Source organism: Olea europaea, chromosome 10, assembly GCF_002742605.1.
Source record: "Olea europaea var. sylvestris chromosome 10, O_europaea_v1, whole genome shotgun sequence".
In the NCBI taxonomy this organism is placed as follows: domain Eukaryota; kingdom Viridiplantae; phylum Streptophyta; class Magnoliopsida; order Lamiales; family Oleaceae; genus Olea; species Olea europaea.
In genome coordinates, this window is record NC_036246.1 from 5540485 (window position 1) to 5556306 (window position 15822).

The following is a 15822-nucleotide window of genomic DNA, read 5'->3' on the forward strand; positions in this document are numbered from 1 at the left end:
TGATATAAAGATTTGGCAGTCGAGCAGCCAAGAATGTTATTACTTTTGATAGCGTCAGTTCTTTCTCATTACAAACAATTTCACAGGTATGTTCCAAATTGACTATGCTATACTTAGTCTATTGTTCCTTTGGGAATGTCACCTTTCCTATGGACAGGTGAGACAACCGCGAGAATCACAAAACCGCCCAAAACAACTATCAAGATACCCAAAGAATTCACTAACAATGCCTCAGTTGAATATCGTGATATTACCTGGTTCGTCTGAAGAAATGTGGCTTTCTCTAAAATACCTGTAGTGCAAGTAGCAATAGCTAGAGCATACATATAAATGCCAAAAAATACATGCCATGGCAGCAGGCTAGCCTTACTGTGTCTTGAACCGCCTGGATACCAAAAGGTCACAAATCCAGCAGCCCACTACAAAAGTAATATGAATAAATCAACATAATGATGAACCCAAAAGGACAAAATCTATCCTTTCCAGAAAGAGAATGCTACATATTAATGAATGGTACTGATTATGGGCACAGGCATTGAAATTCTAAAAACTACCTGAATTCCAAATAAGAGAAGGCAGGCCAGGCCCAGCCATGAGTGAAGGCTGTAGAAGTTGTCAATGCCTTTATCAACATGAAACTTCCAAGCAGCCCATAGTCCAACAATGCCCAATAAGAAAGCCAGAAATTGTAGAAAAAGATGAACTAATTTTTTGTAACTTTTTGTTCCTGAGACAGTCTTGTATGCTAGCATGGCTGCAGAAATCCATTTCAAGCAATTAAAGCCATGCTTCTGAGAATAAGGACCAGAAGCCGGTAACCTCCCAATTCCCAAATAAATGATATAAGAGCATCTCCAAACAAAATGTAAGATGACACATTCAAACAAATTCTAGCAGGTGCCAGGCACACAAGGGTACGAATGTATATTAGAATATTGGTGCTATAGTTTCTGTTTTGATATAAAAGACAAACAGCATCATCATTCAGAAAATCCAGCATTGTGTCAAGGAAATTGCCTCCATTCATCACAAACTCTACCGAAATTTTAACTTATCCTTTGTTAAAAGGAAAGAAACAGAGTGACTTAAATGAATTACAGGATAAAACAGTAGAAGAACACAAATTAAAAGCGTCAAGAATCACCACACGGAGAACCTACATTAATATAAAACAATAAGGTGCGTTTCATTGCCAATATTTTTCATGAAAAATGTATTTTTTCTACCCAAATTCTTATTTTTGTGCTATTTGATTGCTATTTTTTCCATGGAAAACATTTTTCTACTTTTGGTTACGTGACTATATTTCTCTCAAAATTAAGGAAAATATTTTCCTTAGGAAAAAATTCACTCTCTCTTATCTACCCACCAATAAAAACGGACAAGTATAATATTTTCTATGTTGAAAATTAAATCAATCAAAGATAATTTTTATGCAAATAAATTCTAGGCAATTGAATTACCTAGAATTATTTTTTCTTTCTATGCAAATTCCATACTTGCAATCAAACGCACTATAAGTGCAGTGAGTTAGACATATAAGTTACAGGGCAACAACAAAATTGAATAAATTGTGAAAAAATAGCAAATACATTTCGGTTTCAATTTTATCACTTCGAGAATGTAAGAAAACAAGACTAGATCACCATATTTTTCAAGCTACAACATAATTGAATACAATTGTCAAAAATTGGCATTACATTTCGGTTTCAATTTTATCATTGTGAGATATGCGAAAACCAGACTACATGTCCGTAGTTTTCAAGTTAATATCCCCATACTTTACAAGTTAACAGTTTACGGATTTTTCTCTAATAGTGTAAAGTCAACAAAGATCAGCTCACTTGCATACAGAATCAGTCCTTACCTTCACCGTTCAGAAGCACAAGGCCAATAACCATTAAAACAGGATGAACCTGCAAAACCATTAAAATAGATCATCAAACATTCAGCTGGTAAATTAAAGAAAGGTAAATTTGCGACTTGTATTCTCCAACGACACTGTTCATACAGACTTAAACCTAGCTCCGACGAAATTGTATGAGAAGTCCGGGGAAGATATAAAAAAGTACATTGAAGATGAGATCTTTGTTGTCGGAAATGAGAGCCAAGCCTCCCCTGTAATGCACTGTCCACGTTAAAACAAGTGCAATTATAGCAATTCCGAAAATTCTTACGACCGCAAAGATCGGAAACCCATACATCGGCACTGCCATTGAAGATTTCAGAGAGATTTAAATGCGACAAATCTTGAACGAAGAGCGAGATTCAGGGTTTTGCAGTCAAATCCAGATCTCTATGAAGAAATATACTGCGCCAAATAGAGACTATTCAAGCCATCAAAATTAGCGTCAAGTATACCATCGGACGGCTAAAAATCACCCTGGTATTAATAGAATAGGCTATGTTAGCATGAAACGTCCTACTGTTTGCTAATTTTGCACAAATATTCTCTATATTTAAATTTAAATTAATCTTCTCTGTATTTAAATTTAAATTAATCAAACATTGCACAATCGTCCACGCCATCCTTTTATTTTGTAAAAACATTGCAAAATGACGAATTAATCCTTACATTTTAAATAAACAAAAAGAAATAAAGAAAAGAAAAATGTAATTACAACAAGAGACCCAAATCTTTTCAAAAAGTACGAATAAGTCTCACTTAAAAAATTTTAAAAATGTAAGACAATACGACTTCATATTACAAAATGTTGTGGGTCGTCTAATGGTACATGTTGTTTCTAGAACAAAATTTGCAGTAACCACTAAATACTTTGCCTCATTAGTTTCTACAAATCATTCAATATTCTGTTATACGAGTAATTTTTTTTGTGGGCGATTATTAAATAACAGCTAATTTTATCAGTTTGCTATTGTACAACCTCATATAGAGGCCTCGCTGTAAGTGCTGTCCTTCCACAGATTTCAGACTGTTGCATGCATTTCTCTATATTTCTTCAATTCCCTGCATAATACAGAGTTCAAATGCTAATTCAGTTCGATTTGAAAGCATAAAAATCTTGATAGAAAAATGCAAGTTTCTAACTTGCATGCAACGCGGCATACTGCAATTGGATTCTCTGCAGTTCTTCGAGTGCAAACACAGCAAAAACCAGATTTTCTTGCAATGTCTACAGCCACCAGAAAATCGAACTTCACAGTTGCGTGAGTGGAGAAAAAACCTTTTAACACTACCGCAATTTGGATGGGAGCCGGGGTTGTCTTGCGTCTCTCTGCACAAATTAGCATGCACTAGAAGATTCAGCAGTTCGCTTTTCTGCAAAACAGGTTATTTGGATGATTAAACACAAATTTCACCAATGGTTTCCTTTTTAAGGTTAACTCAGCCACAAATAAACTATGGAAACTATAAAACGAGGATAGAATATACAAGTATTGCCCGATCTTATTAATAACAACACAAAAGAATTTTCTTTTATCATCCTTTTCATGTCCGAGAACTGAGTCATACCTCCATTACTTTCCGGTACTGAATCTGTTTAATCTTTGTTTCACGATCAGCATTGGATAAACGCTGAATCAACTCATGAATATGACAACTGCCACCTTCTCTTTGATAGCATGCAGCGCAAACATCAAATTCAGGACAAATCTTGCAATGCCATTGCACCTTGATATCCTTTTGACAAATATTGCAGGAAATCCCCTTGTTTTGTTCCATCAATCTCTTCAGATTATACAGTATCATCATGGATGAGTGCTTGGCACGGCGAAGTGTATCAAACTGGTAGTGATTTGCCTGGCAAAAGCTCAAGAAAGAGTGTCTTTGCTCAAAGAAATTGTTGTCTAGAATGACATCGTTGTCCTCGGTATCAGAAGCTACATCAGTCACCGCAATCTGAAAAGATTAGTAGCCAATAAGAACAAAGAAAATTTAGCATGAACAATGTTGGCCAACTCCAGGCAACTGGAAACAAGAAATTTGAAGTTTCAGAGCGCACCTGACACAGTGGATGTTTTTCCCCATTGATGACAGTGTGAGCTATTATTTTGTCAGAGCTTTGCTTCGGTTTGAGGCATCTGAGGTAAACAACAAGAGTAAAATAATCTAGAAGGTATTTCCATAATTCTTTATTAAATCAATGTTTTAGTACGAGTATTCCGCACAAATAATATGTGCAACAAAGGACAAAATCATAGTTCAAAGCCAAGGGAAAGAGATGAAGGAGAGAAAATAACAGTTGTTTTCCGCAGTTGATATACAAATACATGATACTCAAATAGTTGGAACTGATAATAACCTGACATATAAATGAAAGTTGTTGCATTGATTACAAGACCAACGACTTCCAGATAGTATCACTTCATGGCAGTTTATGCAAGTGAACTGCAAGCGGACAATGATAAAGTCTTCCTTCTTGGGTAGAATGCTCTGCCCCAGCTATCAATGGGAGGAAGAGGAAGAAAACATAAAGCATTAGTAGACAATACAACAACAAAAAGCAAAGGTTATCAGTTGTAACCTTTATGTCAGCACGAGTTTGAACATCCAAAATTCTTGCTTATTCAGAAACTAAAATAACTACTAGTACAAAGAGAACAATATCACTTTTACTTTCTTTCATATTAAGAGTTTGATTTCTTCTTCATTACCTAGGGAAGAGAAGGGAGTGTGGACCAATATCCAAGTTCAAGACTAGGTCTACACAAAAACCACGTCCTTATTTACTAATTCTTCAAGAACAAATTCCAAATGAACTAAGTTGATCCAAATTGCATAGTTGAAATAATACTCTATTACTTACCTTATACTTGGCAAGACTACTAGGTTCAACTAAAATGTTGCCAATAATTTTTTTTTCTTTTTATCCAGTATCTTGCTACTAGGTGATGTTAACTGCAATCTTGAGTTTATTAGGAAGCAGGTCAAATTGTTTAAAAACCATGACCATGGTAATTAAAATAATAATTGACTAATAAAGAACCCAGTGTGGTGACCCTTTTCGTGGGTGTGACTATAAAAAATTGGTAGTACATGAAATACATTTGCTGGGAAAAAAATTCTGGCACATGGACTTAACTATTCTTATTGCTTTTTAAATAAAACGCAGCAAATAAAGTCTCAGAGAACCCTGGAACCAAGAATTTATTAGAAATATAACTTTTGCATCACTAGAATATCTTTTGTTGCGTCAGCAGAAAGGTCACTATATCCCATTGCTTTAAAAGTTCTTTTTGTAACTACCTTCTTCACCTTCCTCCCAAATCCCTCACTTTCTTTCTCGATACTCTGAATCACGTCCTCAGCAGCACCCGACCAGTAGTCCCCATCAAAATAAGGTACACAGGCTGCTGTTATCTTGATGTTCCAATTTCCATTCCGAACAAAGAAGTGATCATATAAGTTAGTATAATCCACCACAACATTATCTTGTATTGCTTTCCTAAGCATCTTCTTGTACCTGCAGGCACAAAAGTTCATCCAGAGATGAAAACCTAAACTTGCTAACAAATAGACAATTGATATTAATAAATTGTCGAATATTTATCAAAGGTTCATTTGGATAATATTAATATACAGTAGGGCCTACAAAATTTTGTTGTAAAAACAACTAATGAAAAAGTGAGAAGAATACAAGTTAAATATTCCATATGTTTTGTATAATGTGGCTAGACATGATTTAACACTAAGAAACAGAAGAATTTGAAAGGACAAAGTTCTTACTTGAAAAAGGTGGAAAATATCCAATCTCTTTTGCAATAACACAACTGTCATAATAAGTTGTTTCAGAAAACCCAAGGAGGGGGTATGAGCAGGAAGAAAAGGAGACATACCAATGACGCAGCTTATCGGTCTTCGGTGTTTTCTGCACCTCTGGGTGACAATATAAAATATAATCTCCCCCCTTTATAGGTGGGCAAGCCCATATGTAGCAGGTCGTAAAACCATGTTGCTTGCTGTAATCAAGGTATCCTATCTGCACAGTGACAAAAGGGGAAAGCAAACAGTTCAATTAATTCATATATTTCATGAAGAGACTAACTGCTAAACAAAGAAGAAATTGGATAAGAGACAATAAACTGACCAATATTTCATGGTATACAAAGGTACGTACAGCCTCTCCAGTAACAGTTTCAATTTCAGGTCTAAAATACTTGACTGAATCAAGATATGAAATGTAGATGCAACGTTGATTTGGTTGCCTACATTCTGAACCAAACTCTTGGACGTACATTCCAAAGATACAGACATCCACACCTTCAATTTTTTGAAACCAAAGGATAACCTGAAAAAGGACTTTCAAATTATAACTCCAGTATTCACACAGAAAAGAACCATGAAAAGCAAAATTAACATGCTTCAAGTACAAGAAAGTATCTCCACTAAAAGATTCTTTATTCCCTTCTTCTACTTCAATCCTATTAGAAAATTTGAACATTATTTGAAATTTAGAAACATTCTCATGTAATGTTTCACGCATACCTTCAATATAAGAGGCGCGTGTTATTAATAGTCTAGAAGGGGAATAGAGCAAAGACTGACTGAAATTTGTCAACCATTATATGTCAGCCAAAAGTTTTATAAACATTGAAAACATGACTGGTGAGTGAATTATCAAAACAATTGAGAAATTATTAGCCCCTGTTTGGCCCCATTTTCTAAAACTCATTTTTCCTCGAACTCAATTTCAATCACACATTTCATGAGACCCATAACTTTTGTCTACTTTTCAACCACATATTTTCATCAACTTTTATCGAAATCTACTTAAATCTGATTTGAGCTAAGCCAAAAAGGGGCTTAATCCCATTTTCAAATCTCAAGCCTGCCAACAAGAAAATATTCTAATTTTGATCAGAATACTACCTCTTACCTTGGATCTATATGGAAACTCTGTTGGATAATTTTCACCATGGAGAATATCTAAAAACTTTTGCGACACTTTTAATTGTTTGTTGACAGCTAACACAACTCGAACTACAAGATCTGTTGCTTCAGGTACCTGTTAATGGGGAGAATGTGTCAAAGAAATGAAGCATCAGAATAAAAATGGTTAAGCATAAAGACATATACATACATGTGAGAAGTCACATCTCAGCTGTTTTGATAAACCAATGAAAGATATGCGTAGGACCTCCAGGGAAGAAACCATTTAAAGGAGATGTTTACCTTCTGTTGTTCTGCAGAACAGAAACTAAGAAGACGATTTGACAAGTTTTCATTGTGACTATATGAATAAGAGACTGAAAATTTTCTAAAATATAACATTCTACTTGCAATTCTTAGAGACCCAGCACTATGGTAGTACATGAAGTTGAGGAGGAAAACTGTTTGATCCCCACTAGCAAGTTTCTTAAGATATCTTTATGGCTCAATCTATTCATATTTAAAATCTAATGCGATTGTTCACCTTTCAAAATTAGCAATTTTATATTATTTTAAAGATTTTGAGTCATTTTCGTATAAGATAAAGAAGAAAACATTAGAAGAAAGATAATATTTCAAAGATATTTTTTCCATAACAATAATCTAGCACTAAAAATTGACATGTAGTTTGGTCTTTTCCTTTTTTTTTTTTTGCTTGGGGGCAGAGGGAACAGATAATTAGGAAGTACTCTTAGTCTAATAAGTTGTACGAATCATTTGATCAATTATTATTCAGAAAACCTTTCACTGCTGTCCTATTTTCTTGAATTACTCGTCCTAAATGACAAACAGAATTTAAAATACCAAGTGTAAGATAACTTAAGTACCAGATCAATTGTCATCTGCTATAAAGATACAAAAATTGCTGAAAATGCATCAACCGAAATTCATTTTTTTTTAACTTACCTCAATTAGTGACTTTCCAGACAATTTTGCTCGTTCTTCTCTTTCTCTCTTAAGACTTCTGAAGAGTCTCTCTTCTATATAATCACTAAGCATGGATCTTGGAAGATCTTTTGCCCCGAATGCAGCAGGTGTGGACACATGTTCTTTAGCTGCTATCTCAGCTAAGTGGCGAAATGGACAAATGTACTTTCCTTTCCCTTCCAAATCCTGTTTTGGATTAAAGAGAGCACATATCTCATGCTGCCAACGTTGGCACTCATCGCATTGTACCCACTACAAGCATACAACAGTAAACAGAATTCAATATCAAATTTATACAATGGAATTAACTGCAAAAGGCACAAAGAAAACTAAGCATACTGATTCTTCAACTTCTTCATCATTTTTGTCCTTGTGCAGCTTTGTTTTGGAAAAAATCATCCCCCTAAATGAGATACTACCACCACGAGACCCCCTGAAACACAATAGACAAAAGCAGTACCTTGCACCCCTTTCATCCTCTGTCCAATAATAAGTCAACTTATGTTTAATACGATCCCCGCAAGATGAACAATAGACAGGTGATGGGGTGAACAAGAGCCTATCTACGGCACATAACTGGCACGTATTTTCACCAAGAGAATGTGATGCGGACATCCATTTATTATTTATTTTCTATTTGGACTATTAGTTATATTTTATTTGGACTATTGTTTATATTTTCGTTATTGGGCTTATTTTGTGGGTCATTGATCAAGCAGTTTACTGTCTCTACTACCAAGCAACCCATTCAGTTACACAGAGGTTTCTATTTCAGCATTTGTCCAATTTCAGTGAAGCCAACAATTTAGAATATGCAATGACCGTGAGTTCAGGAGCTGGAGACACTTGACACAGGCCGATCAGAGGCCCAATCGTTAGCAATTTAGGCAACTAGACTACAGGGAGTTGCTATCTCCTAATTCTCATTGGTTTATACTGTTGTTCTATTTTAAAAGTGCATCACTTAGATTCTTTGTGTTGCTGTTACTATCACAACTTTGGCCTCAAACTTCACTTGACTGGAATCACTCATTGAATTGACTTGCCATTGTTGCCCCATTTATCTCACTGAATTGATGTGCCATTGTTACCTCTTGTATCTACCTGATTGAAAATCTTGACAATACCATTTGATCTTGACAAGTATTGGACCCTTGCTTTATTATTTACAAGCATCAGCACTATTAACTTGCATTTTTGGAAGGGAAGAAAAGAGAGAGAGAGAATTTCAAATTGATGTTTTAATCGTTGGTGCTTGATGCATATTGGTCTCTCTATTGCATTTCATTTAGGTAGTATTGCTTTGTGTACAATTGCATAGTGGTCGTCCTATCACTTTACTACTTTAAATATGAACCCCTCACAATTTGATGCACTCACCCGACAAATAGCGGCTATCCAAACTCAGGTGATTACTATTCTTGAAGAAAGTAAGGCTTTATCTGCTAATTTGAACAACTTTAAGAAAATCCCTCGTTCAACCGACGTTCATAAATCCAAAGTGTCCCATAATAGACATTATCATCATCATCATGGTGATCAAAAATGCTTTAGACACGATTGTAGGTATATGGATCAGATTCGTGAGCGAGAACGAGATAATTTTCAAATTCTTACTCAATGGAATGCCCTTAAACAAGGAAATCAACTAGTGACTGAGTATATCGCATAATTTGAGGAATTTCGAATCAAATGTCATTTAATTGAGGACGAGACTACGACTTTGAGTAGGTTTAGCCAAGGTCTGAGAGATGATCTTAGGCGTGAGCTTCTCCTTCGAGGTGTCACTACTCTTGATCACGCTTACTCGTTAACTCGAGATTATGAGTTGATTATTAGTACTCCATATGAAAGGCGTGGTCATCGTCGTTCACTCATCCCATTAGTGTCACCTCGTCATAAGTCTATCATAAAGCCTTCTCCGTCTAATGTTCCTCCTATTTGAAAAAATAATTGTAAAGGTCGTGATAGTCCAAGATCTTCTTCTCCATGTAGAAAGCACATTGACAAACATCCTTCGATTTCATTAGCTCCACCTCCTCCCGTTAAGTCCCTTCTAAGACCTTCCCCGTCTAATCTTCATACAATCTTGGAAAATAAGGGTACAATTTTTGAAACTTCAAGGACTTCTTCTCACTTGTTGTGCGTCAGCTGTAAGGACTTTGGCCACATTTCTTCCAAATGTACTAATCGAACCTTAGTCATGGAAGAACGAAAGAATGTAATAGATATGCCATTAGAAGATCTAGTCTATGAACCTAAACTCGAAGATTTTGATGACTTGGATGATAGTGAGGACACTTCTTTAGGTGGACTCCAGACTCTTCCAGAGACTTTAGATATTATACCTCTTGTTTCTGACAACTCTCGATCACATGTTATATGTCATACCCTTGCACAACTCAAAGAGCTTGATGATTTCACTGGCCACCCTTGGAGAATCCAGTCGCCTGTGGTTAGCATTAAATCAACATTCCCCACTATTGACCAACTTCAAACTGATGGTCAAAATGAAGTCGTTAACCAAAGTCCTGGCAATTTATTCAAATCTCTAGTCCGGAAAAATCTTAGAAATTGAGACTTGATTTCCCCAACTGTTCAAATTGCGTATAACAATTCTATAAATTGGTCTCTAGGTTTGAATTCATTTGAAGTTGTTCATAGTTATAAGTCTAGGCGGCCGTTAGACCTTATTTTCATATCCCCACATGCTAGTGTGTCGATATCAGTTGAAGCATTTGTGCATCATCTTCATGACTTGCATATTAAGATCAATAAACAATTTCACGCAAGTAATGCATTATATAAACTTCAAACTGATTTGCATAAACAATAGTTTCAATTTCATATTGGGGATTATGTTATATTGCAAGACGGTAGTGCTGGTCCTTTTAAAGTTTTAAAGCATGTTGGTCCATAAGCACATGTCATTAATTTTTAATCACATTTTGGCCACCACTCTACTTTACATATTGAAGACTTATTACTTACAAAAGCCTTTTTAATTTCCTTGATAATCCTTTTCTACTTCCTTGTGTGGATCCCCAACCTAAATATATTACCATTTTCACTCCAATAACACATATCACAGCACATAAAAATGTAATCGATGCTATTTTAGATAAACAGGTTGTGTTGACCAATGAGGAAGATTTTGGAGATGAGTGGCATGAATTTTTACTATTGGGAGTTCAGTATCGGTATGTAATTACAAAGAAAGATCGTCCTCCTTGGTTGGATCATATACTTGAGGATAAGCTACAACTGTCCTTGTTATTATTTGTGGAGTTTCGGTATTTGGTCATCGAGAAAGATCGTCCCCCGTGGCATGACTTGGAGCCTTTCGCATTAGATTCAGTGCAACATTCTGCTTTATCTACTCGACGGGGTCGAGTTTTTCTCCCACCCCGAGAGAGTTGATGCGGATATCCATTTATTATTTATTTTCTATTTGGATTATTAGTTATATTTTATTTGGACTATTGTTTATGTTTTCGTTATTGGGCTTGTTTAGTGGGTTTGGCCCAATCCCTTCTCTTTAGGGTTTGTGTTCTGCTATTTATTTCTGTTTTGTTTCTCATTTGAGACAGTTGATGATGAATTAGAATTGAAAGTTGATTTTGGCTTGCAGCCGGTCGTTTCCCCCCCTTGCTTCTCCCTTTCTGTCCCCTGGTCTCTTCTCGTTCCCCCTTGTTTCTCTCCGGTTCCTCTCCCTTTCTTACTGCTTCCACCTTCTTCTTCTTCTAGTTATGCTATATTCTGCCTATTCTAACTACTTTGCAGGAATTCATTTTCATCCTGCATCAGAATGCCCATCTGTGTTTTCCATTGATCCCTTCATAGCATTCTATACACACACACACAGAGCGAGAGAGAGAGAGAGAGAGAGAGAGAGAGAGAGAGAGAGAGAGAGAGATGTCATCAAATTATATGATTGTAGTTTTAAAAAAAATAAAATAAAACAGATACGATTCCCTAAAATGAGTACATTGGACAAACGAAGAAAATATCTATCGATCAAAGATGGAATCTAGTTGTCATTTATCCAAAGAGAGGAAGTTATATACGTGTATACGTGAATTCTTGAATAGTTTAAAGTTGATTATTACCATTCAAGTAATCCATAAATTACAAAGGATACAAAATTTATCCAATTTAAAATGATTACTTTACAAACCTGGCTTCTGCACTGATTGAAACTATGCAAGTGTACTTTTATTTGCTCTTCTGTGAAAAAATCAGTTAAAGAAATGCCTAATCTTTTTAAATCCTTCGATTCTATTCCCAGTTGATTATGAACTGCAGTTTCATCTGATACACAGTTTGCAACTAGTCCAACATGCTCAGCCGTAGACATGGGTTTAATCTCCTCTCCTTGTCGACCAACAATCTGCTCTTCAGAAAGAGAAGGCATGCTTTCAGAATTCAAAATTTGAGCATTAAAGGTTACAAAGGAGTTGACATTGCCAGTGCATTCAAAGTACATCTCCTCTTGTTTACAAGCCACAGTGAGCTCTACAGGTAGACTGCAAGCATAGCCATTACCCTGAAAATTGTTGTCTGCAGCATCATTTCCCCTCATCCTGGAATTTCCTGTGAACCTAAACACTTCCTTGCTCATCTCATCTGAGTCATTATTATATATAGGAACTTCAGATGGCTGTCCCAACTTCAAATGTCCTTCAGTTCTTCTGAAGGAACCATTTGCACATTCCCCATTGCTATCTGAAATATAGGTCCTAATCACAGCAGTTTGTATGGTTTCTTCCTCCATGAAACTTAACAATTCCTTGTTTACCTCCATTGCATCTTCCCTGTTATGTACAGGAATTCCAAACCGCTGTGGATATTTTTTAGTATGAAAGGGCTGTTTCACTGGAAAAGCAACTGCACCCATAGGCCAAACATCAGGTGCAACAACATTCTCTATCCTCAAACGTTTAGGAGAGGGTTGAGGATCTTCGATAATGTAGGAACCTATTCTATCAGAATCTATAGATCGGAGATCTCTTTTCAACTTTCCAGATCCTGAGTAAATTTTGTCAACAGGTACTAAATCACGAACAGGCTTGCATATGCTACAACCAGTATAAAGACAGGTATCAAAATGGGATATCAAAATTCAATAGTCACATACACATCTTTGGTCATTGCACACTGTCAAATGCATATAATCCACAAAGTCCTGCCTGCTCTCAGCATTCACTGGCATACTTTTGTACATAAAATATGAGAAAAGAATATTGTGCAAAGACAGTGTTGAATCAGTAGGTTTGGCAGGTTGAACATCCCAAAATTCTCTTTGAAATGCACGTGATTGATCTACAAGCAGCTGGGGTAATTTCAGTGACGTTTTTCCTGCTGTTTGATTATAACACTCTTTAATTTCCACAGTGCATTCATTTGTCTGGTCCTCAGACGACTCATCAAAATGTTGAAAATAAGGATAAGGTAGCTGATGACTCCGCTTTGGTTCCAGCATCTGAGCTTCAACTACACCAAGCCCTTGTTTGGGCTCCATTAATTTGATAATACATTTTTCTTTCTTCTTTTTAAACACACATTCTCAAATAAAATAATATTTCGTGTAAATTCAAAACTTTTCTTTCTTTTTAAATCACAGATTCTTCAAAAAGATCACTATTACAAAATACATTTTTTTTTGTCAAAAATCTAACTATAATGGAGCTCAAACAGGGGCTAATATTCCATTTGGTTTAGATTATTTTAACTGTTTACTAAAAATAAAAGGAAAAAAATAAATTGATCTGTCAGAAAGAAATTATATTCTAATTCTTTCATAATCGACACTGACATAATCATAATCAGTTCATTAAGCGGAACCAGACAAAGGGTTTACTGTCAACTTTTTGCATGGTATGATGGTAAAGTTGACTGCACAATATTCCATTAGTTTAATGATGCAATAGAAATAAAGAAATATCTGACACAACCAAGAGAACAAAATGATTTTCCAAGACAGTTAATCAGGAGTCATTCAGAGAGCAGACCAGGTTCAGGAAAACTAAGAGTGACAGGAAATTGGCAGATGTGGAAGAAATTTAGTCGTATCAGAAATTATAACTGTTTCCTGACTTATCCTACTACTATATACAATGACATGACAAAATAAGTTGAATTGGATAATTGGGCATAGAAACACTTCAAATTTAGAAAATTCAGCGTTAGTTTTAGGAGTTAAACCCAGACTAATATGGTGCTGCAAAATATTGTTTCCTGATGTTGACTTGAATCCCTGCAAACTACTGAGAGAAAAAGCTTGTCCGCCCTCCAAATGATCCTTATAAGAATGCAAGTCCCCATCAGAACAAGCCGTGATAGATGAGATCTTCTCGGGAGAAGGAGAAACCTCGTCAGGAAAATTATTTAGGTCCACTGAGGAAAACATGTTCTTGCCATCACAAGCAACTAATGTAGAGACGGCCGCATGGGTGTCATTTTGAGGTTCTGCATTTGAAACAACCGTTGAATAAGATTATTAATCTTTGAAGCCTGAAAACTATACCAACATGTTCAAGACAACTTATACTTGAACCTACCCTGAAAGTGGAGAGAACTTTCGATGTTACTGACTCTGACTTTGCTACTGGCAGCAGTGGATGCCATTGAGTAGTCAAACACAGGGTAAGATGAATTTAAGTTGTAAAATCCAGATCCCCCAAAAGCTGCCGTCGTCCTAGGAATGGGTTGACAGGAAGATGCTTCATAAAGAGCACGAGCATCAATTATTTCATGCTGGTTTAGGTTTTGCAATTGATTTGATAGCATCTTCCGATTCACACGCTCCTAAAGCAATTAAAGAATGTATGAGCTCAAGTATATGAGAGGTACGTCACAGTACCAATAAAAAGTTAGTTCATTATACCTGTCACAGTACTGATAAATCAGTTAGCTAATTATCCTCAATCTACTCATTCATTATATCATTAATGGAAGAAACATATCATCCATCTTCATTAAAGAGGACGCAGTGAGACATAATGATGATAACACGTTCGATATTTCAAGAAAACATGACGTAGAAATACTTTAAATGACAACCATAAAGGAAAAAAAATACAGTTTCGAATCATCAAAATGAGAGAAGGAAAAATCCTGACTGATTTTTTATCAAATACCTTGAAAGCAGAACCACCTAATAGGCTGCCTCCCATGTCAGAGCCGAAGTCATATAGCTGTTTTTGCCACTCCAGATTTGTTTTCTGCTGGAAGTTTTTCTCACTGCAAAAGAGTTACACTTAAGAAGGTTAATGAAAATTTCAAACTACAACGCATGGCCATAGCCTCATTTATCACACTTGGTGGAACCTAAGGAATTACTAATCCCACAAATTCAAAACTCACATCTCGTTTCTTCTCAACTCATTTCTACGATCAGGATAGGGACTGGATATCCAAGAATTTGCAGTTGTTCTTCAGAAAATTGATGGTTGGAACCATCACTGAACCGCTGTTGCAGAGTTGCAAACGATTGGACAGACCTCTTCATTCTACGATTATTCACCAGATCCAAGATGCATACATTTGTATTCATCTTGATGTTACAAATTCATTCTGCAAAAGATGGGGAAAATAAAGCTGCAGTTAGGATGCAGTAACTTGTGCATATGTTCAATTCACAATTTGAAGAGATTTCTATGCTTGGCAATTGATTAAACAGAACACTCTCCTCCAGAAACACAAGCTATTAAATTCGCATATAACTGTAATTGAAATGTTGATTTCCAGGTTTCTTGGACAATAAATTGATCTCCATAAATTATTTCTTCTTTCAAGGAATAGGATGAAACTGTTCCTTACATGGTTTTCACCAAAGCAAAATGCGATTAGAATTTTTTCAACATAACGAATTCATCAATTCCAATGGCAATCTGTCAGACTTGAGTCAATTCACCCGAATAAATTTAATGGTTAAAAAGTCCCCGAATTAATCTACTTGGCTACAACCAATAACCACGTCATCAATCCTCTGAAATCAAACA

General features: G+C 35.8%; 3 protein-coding genes across 3 annotated transcripts; all 3 read right to left on the bottom strand.

Annotated features, from left to right (window-relative positions):
• LOC111400988 (probable transmembrane ascorbate ferrireductase 2) lies at nucleotides 1-2393 on the bottom strand. Its single transcript, XM_023028494.1, has 4 exons — nucleotides 2073-2393; nucleotides 1868-1916; nucleotides 555-754; nucleotides 1-419 (listed from the first exon to the last, which is right to left on the bottom strand). The coding sequence occupies exons 1-4, from the start codon at nucleotides 2214-2216 to the stop codon at nucleotides 114-116; spliced, it is 699 nt and encodes a 232-aa protein (XP_022884262.1). The 5' UTR covers nucleotides 2217-2393; the 3' UTR covers nucleotides 1-113.
• A 304-nt stretch (nucleotides 2394-2697) lies between these two features.
• LOC111400203 (histone acetyltransferase HAC12-like) lies at nucleotides 2698-8434 on the bottom strand. The gene is made up of 11 exons (XM_023027629.1): nucleotides 8159-8434; nucleotides 7799-8071; nucleotides 6840-6968; nucleotides 6051-6251; nucleotides 5800-5942; nucleotides 5210-5426; nucleotides 4266-4405; nucleotides 3966-4044; nucleotides 3476-3862; nucleotides 3050-3280; nucleotides 2698-2968 (listed from the first exon to the last, which is right to left on the bottom strand). Exons 1-11 carry the CDS (start codon nucleotides 8432-8434, stop codon nucleotides 2951-2953), a joined length of 2094 nt encoding a protein of 697 aa, XP_022883397.1. The 3' UTR covers nucleotides 2698-2950.
• A 5163-nt stretch (nucleotides 8435-13597) lies between these two features.
• LOC111402610 lies at nucleotides 13598-15565 on the bottom strand. The gene is made up of 4 exons (XM_023030990.1): nucleotides 15185-15565; nucleotides 14959-15061; nucleotides 14380-14626; nucleotides 13598-14287 (listed from the first exon to the last, which is right to left on the bottom strand). Exons 2-4 carry the CDS (start codon nucleotides 14992-14994, stop codon nucleotides 13845-13847), a joined length of 726 nt encoding a protein of 241 aa, XP_022886758.1. The 5' UTR covers nucleotides 14995-15061; nucleotides 15185-15565; the 3' UTR covers nucleotides 13598-13844.
• Between the last annotated feature and the right edge of the window lie 257 nt (nucleotides 15566-15822).

Bases quoted from the DNA above. Each gene is read 5' to 3' on its own strand.
- LOC111400988 (XM_023028494.1), bottom strand. From the start codon at position 2,216: ATGGCAGTGCCGATGTATGGGTTTCCGATCTTTGCGGTCGTAAGAATT. The intron at 1,917-2,072 runs GTACTTTTTTAT...ATGGTTTTGCAG, and splicing joins ACAAAGATCTCATCTTCAAT to GTTCATCCTGTTTTAATGGT. The intron at 755-1,867 runs GTAAGGACTGAT...GGATTTCTGCAG, and splicing joins TGTGCTTCTGAACGGTGAAG to CCATGCTAGCATACAAGACT.
- LOC111400203 (XM_023027629.1), bottom strand. From the start codon at position 8,434: ATGTCCGCATCACATTCTCTTGGTGAAAATACGTGCCAGTTATGTGCC. The intron at 8,072-8,158 runs GTATGCTTAGTT...GTATGCTTGTAG, and splicing joins ATGAAGAAGTTGAAGAATCA to TGGGTACAATGCGATGAGTG. The intron at 6,969-7,798 runs GTAAGTTAAAAA...CCCCATTAACAG, and splicing joins CTGGAAAGTCACTAATTGAG to GTACCTGAAGCAACAGATCT.
- LOC111402610 (XM_023030990.1), bottom strand. From the start codon at position 14,994: ATGGGAGGCAGCCTATTAGGTGGTTCTGCTTTCAAG. The intron at 14,627-14,958 runs GTATTTGATAAA...TAATTGCTTTAG, and splicing joins TAGGTGGTTCTGCTTTCAAG to GAGCGTGTGAATCGGAAGAT. The intron at 14,288-14,379 runs GTAGGTTCAAGT...TTTCAAATGCAG, and splicing joins AAGTTCTCTCCACTTTCAGG to AACCTCAAAATGACACCCAT.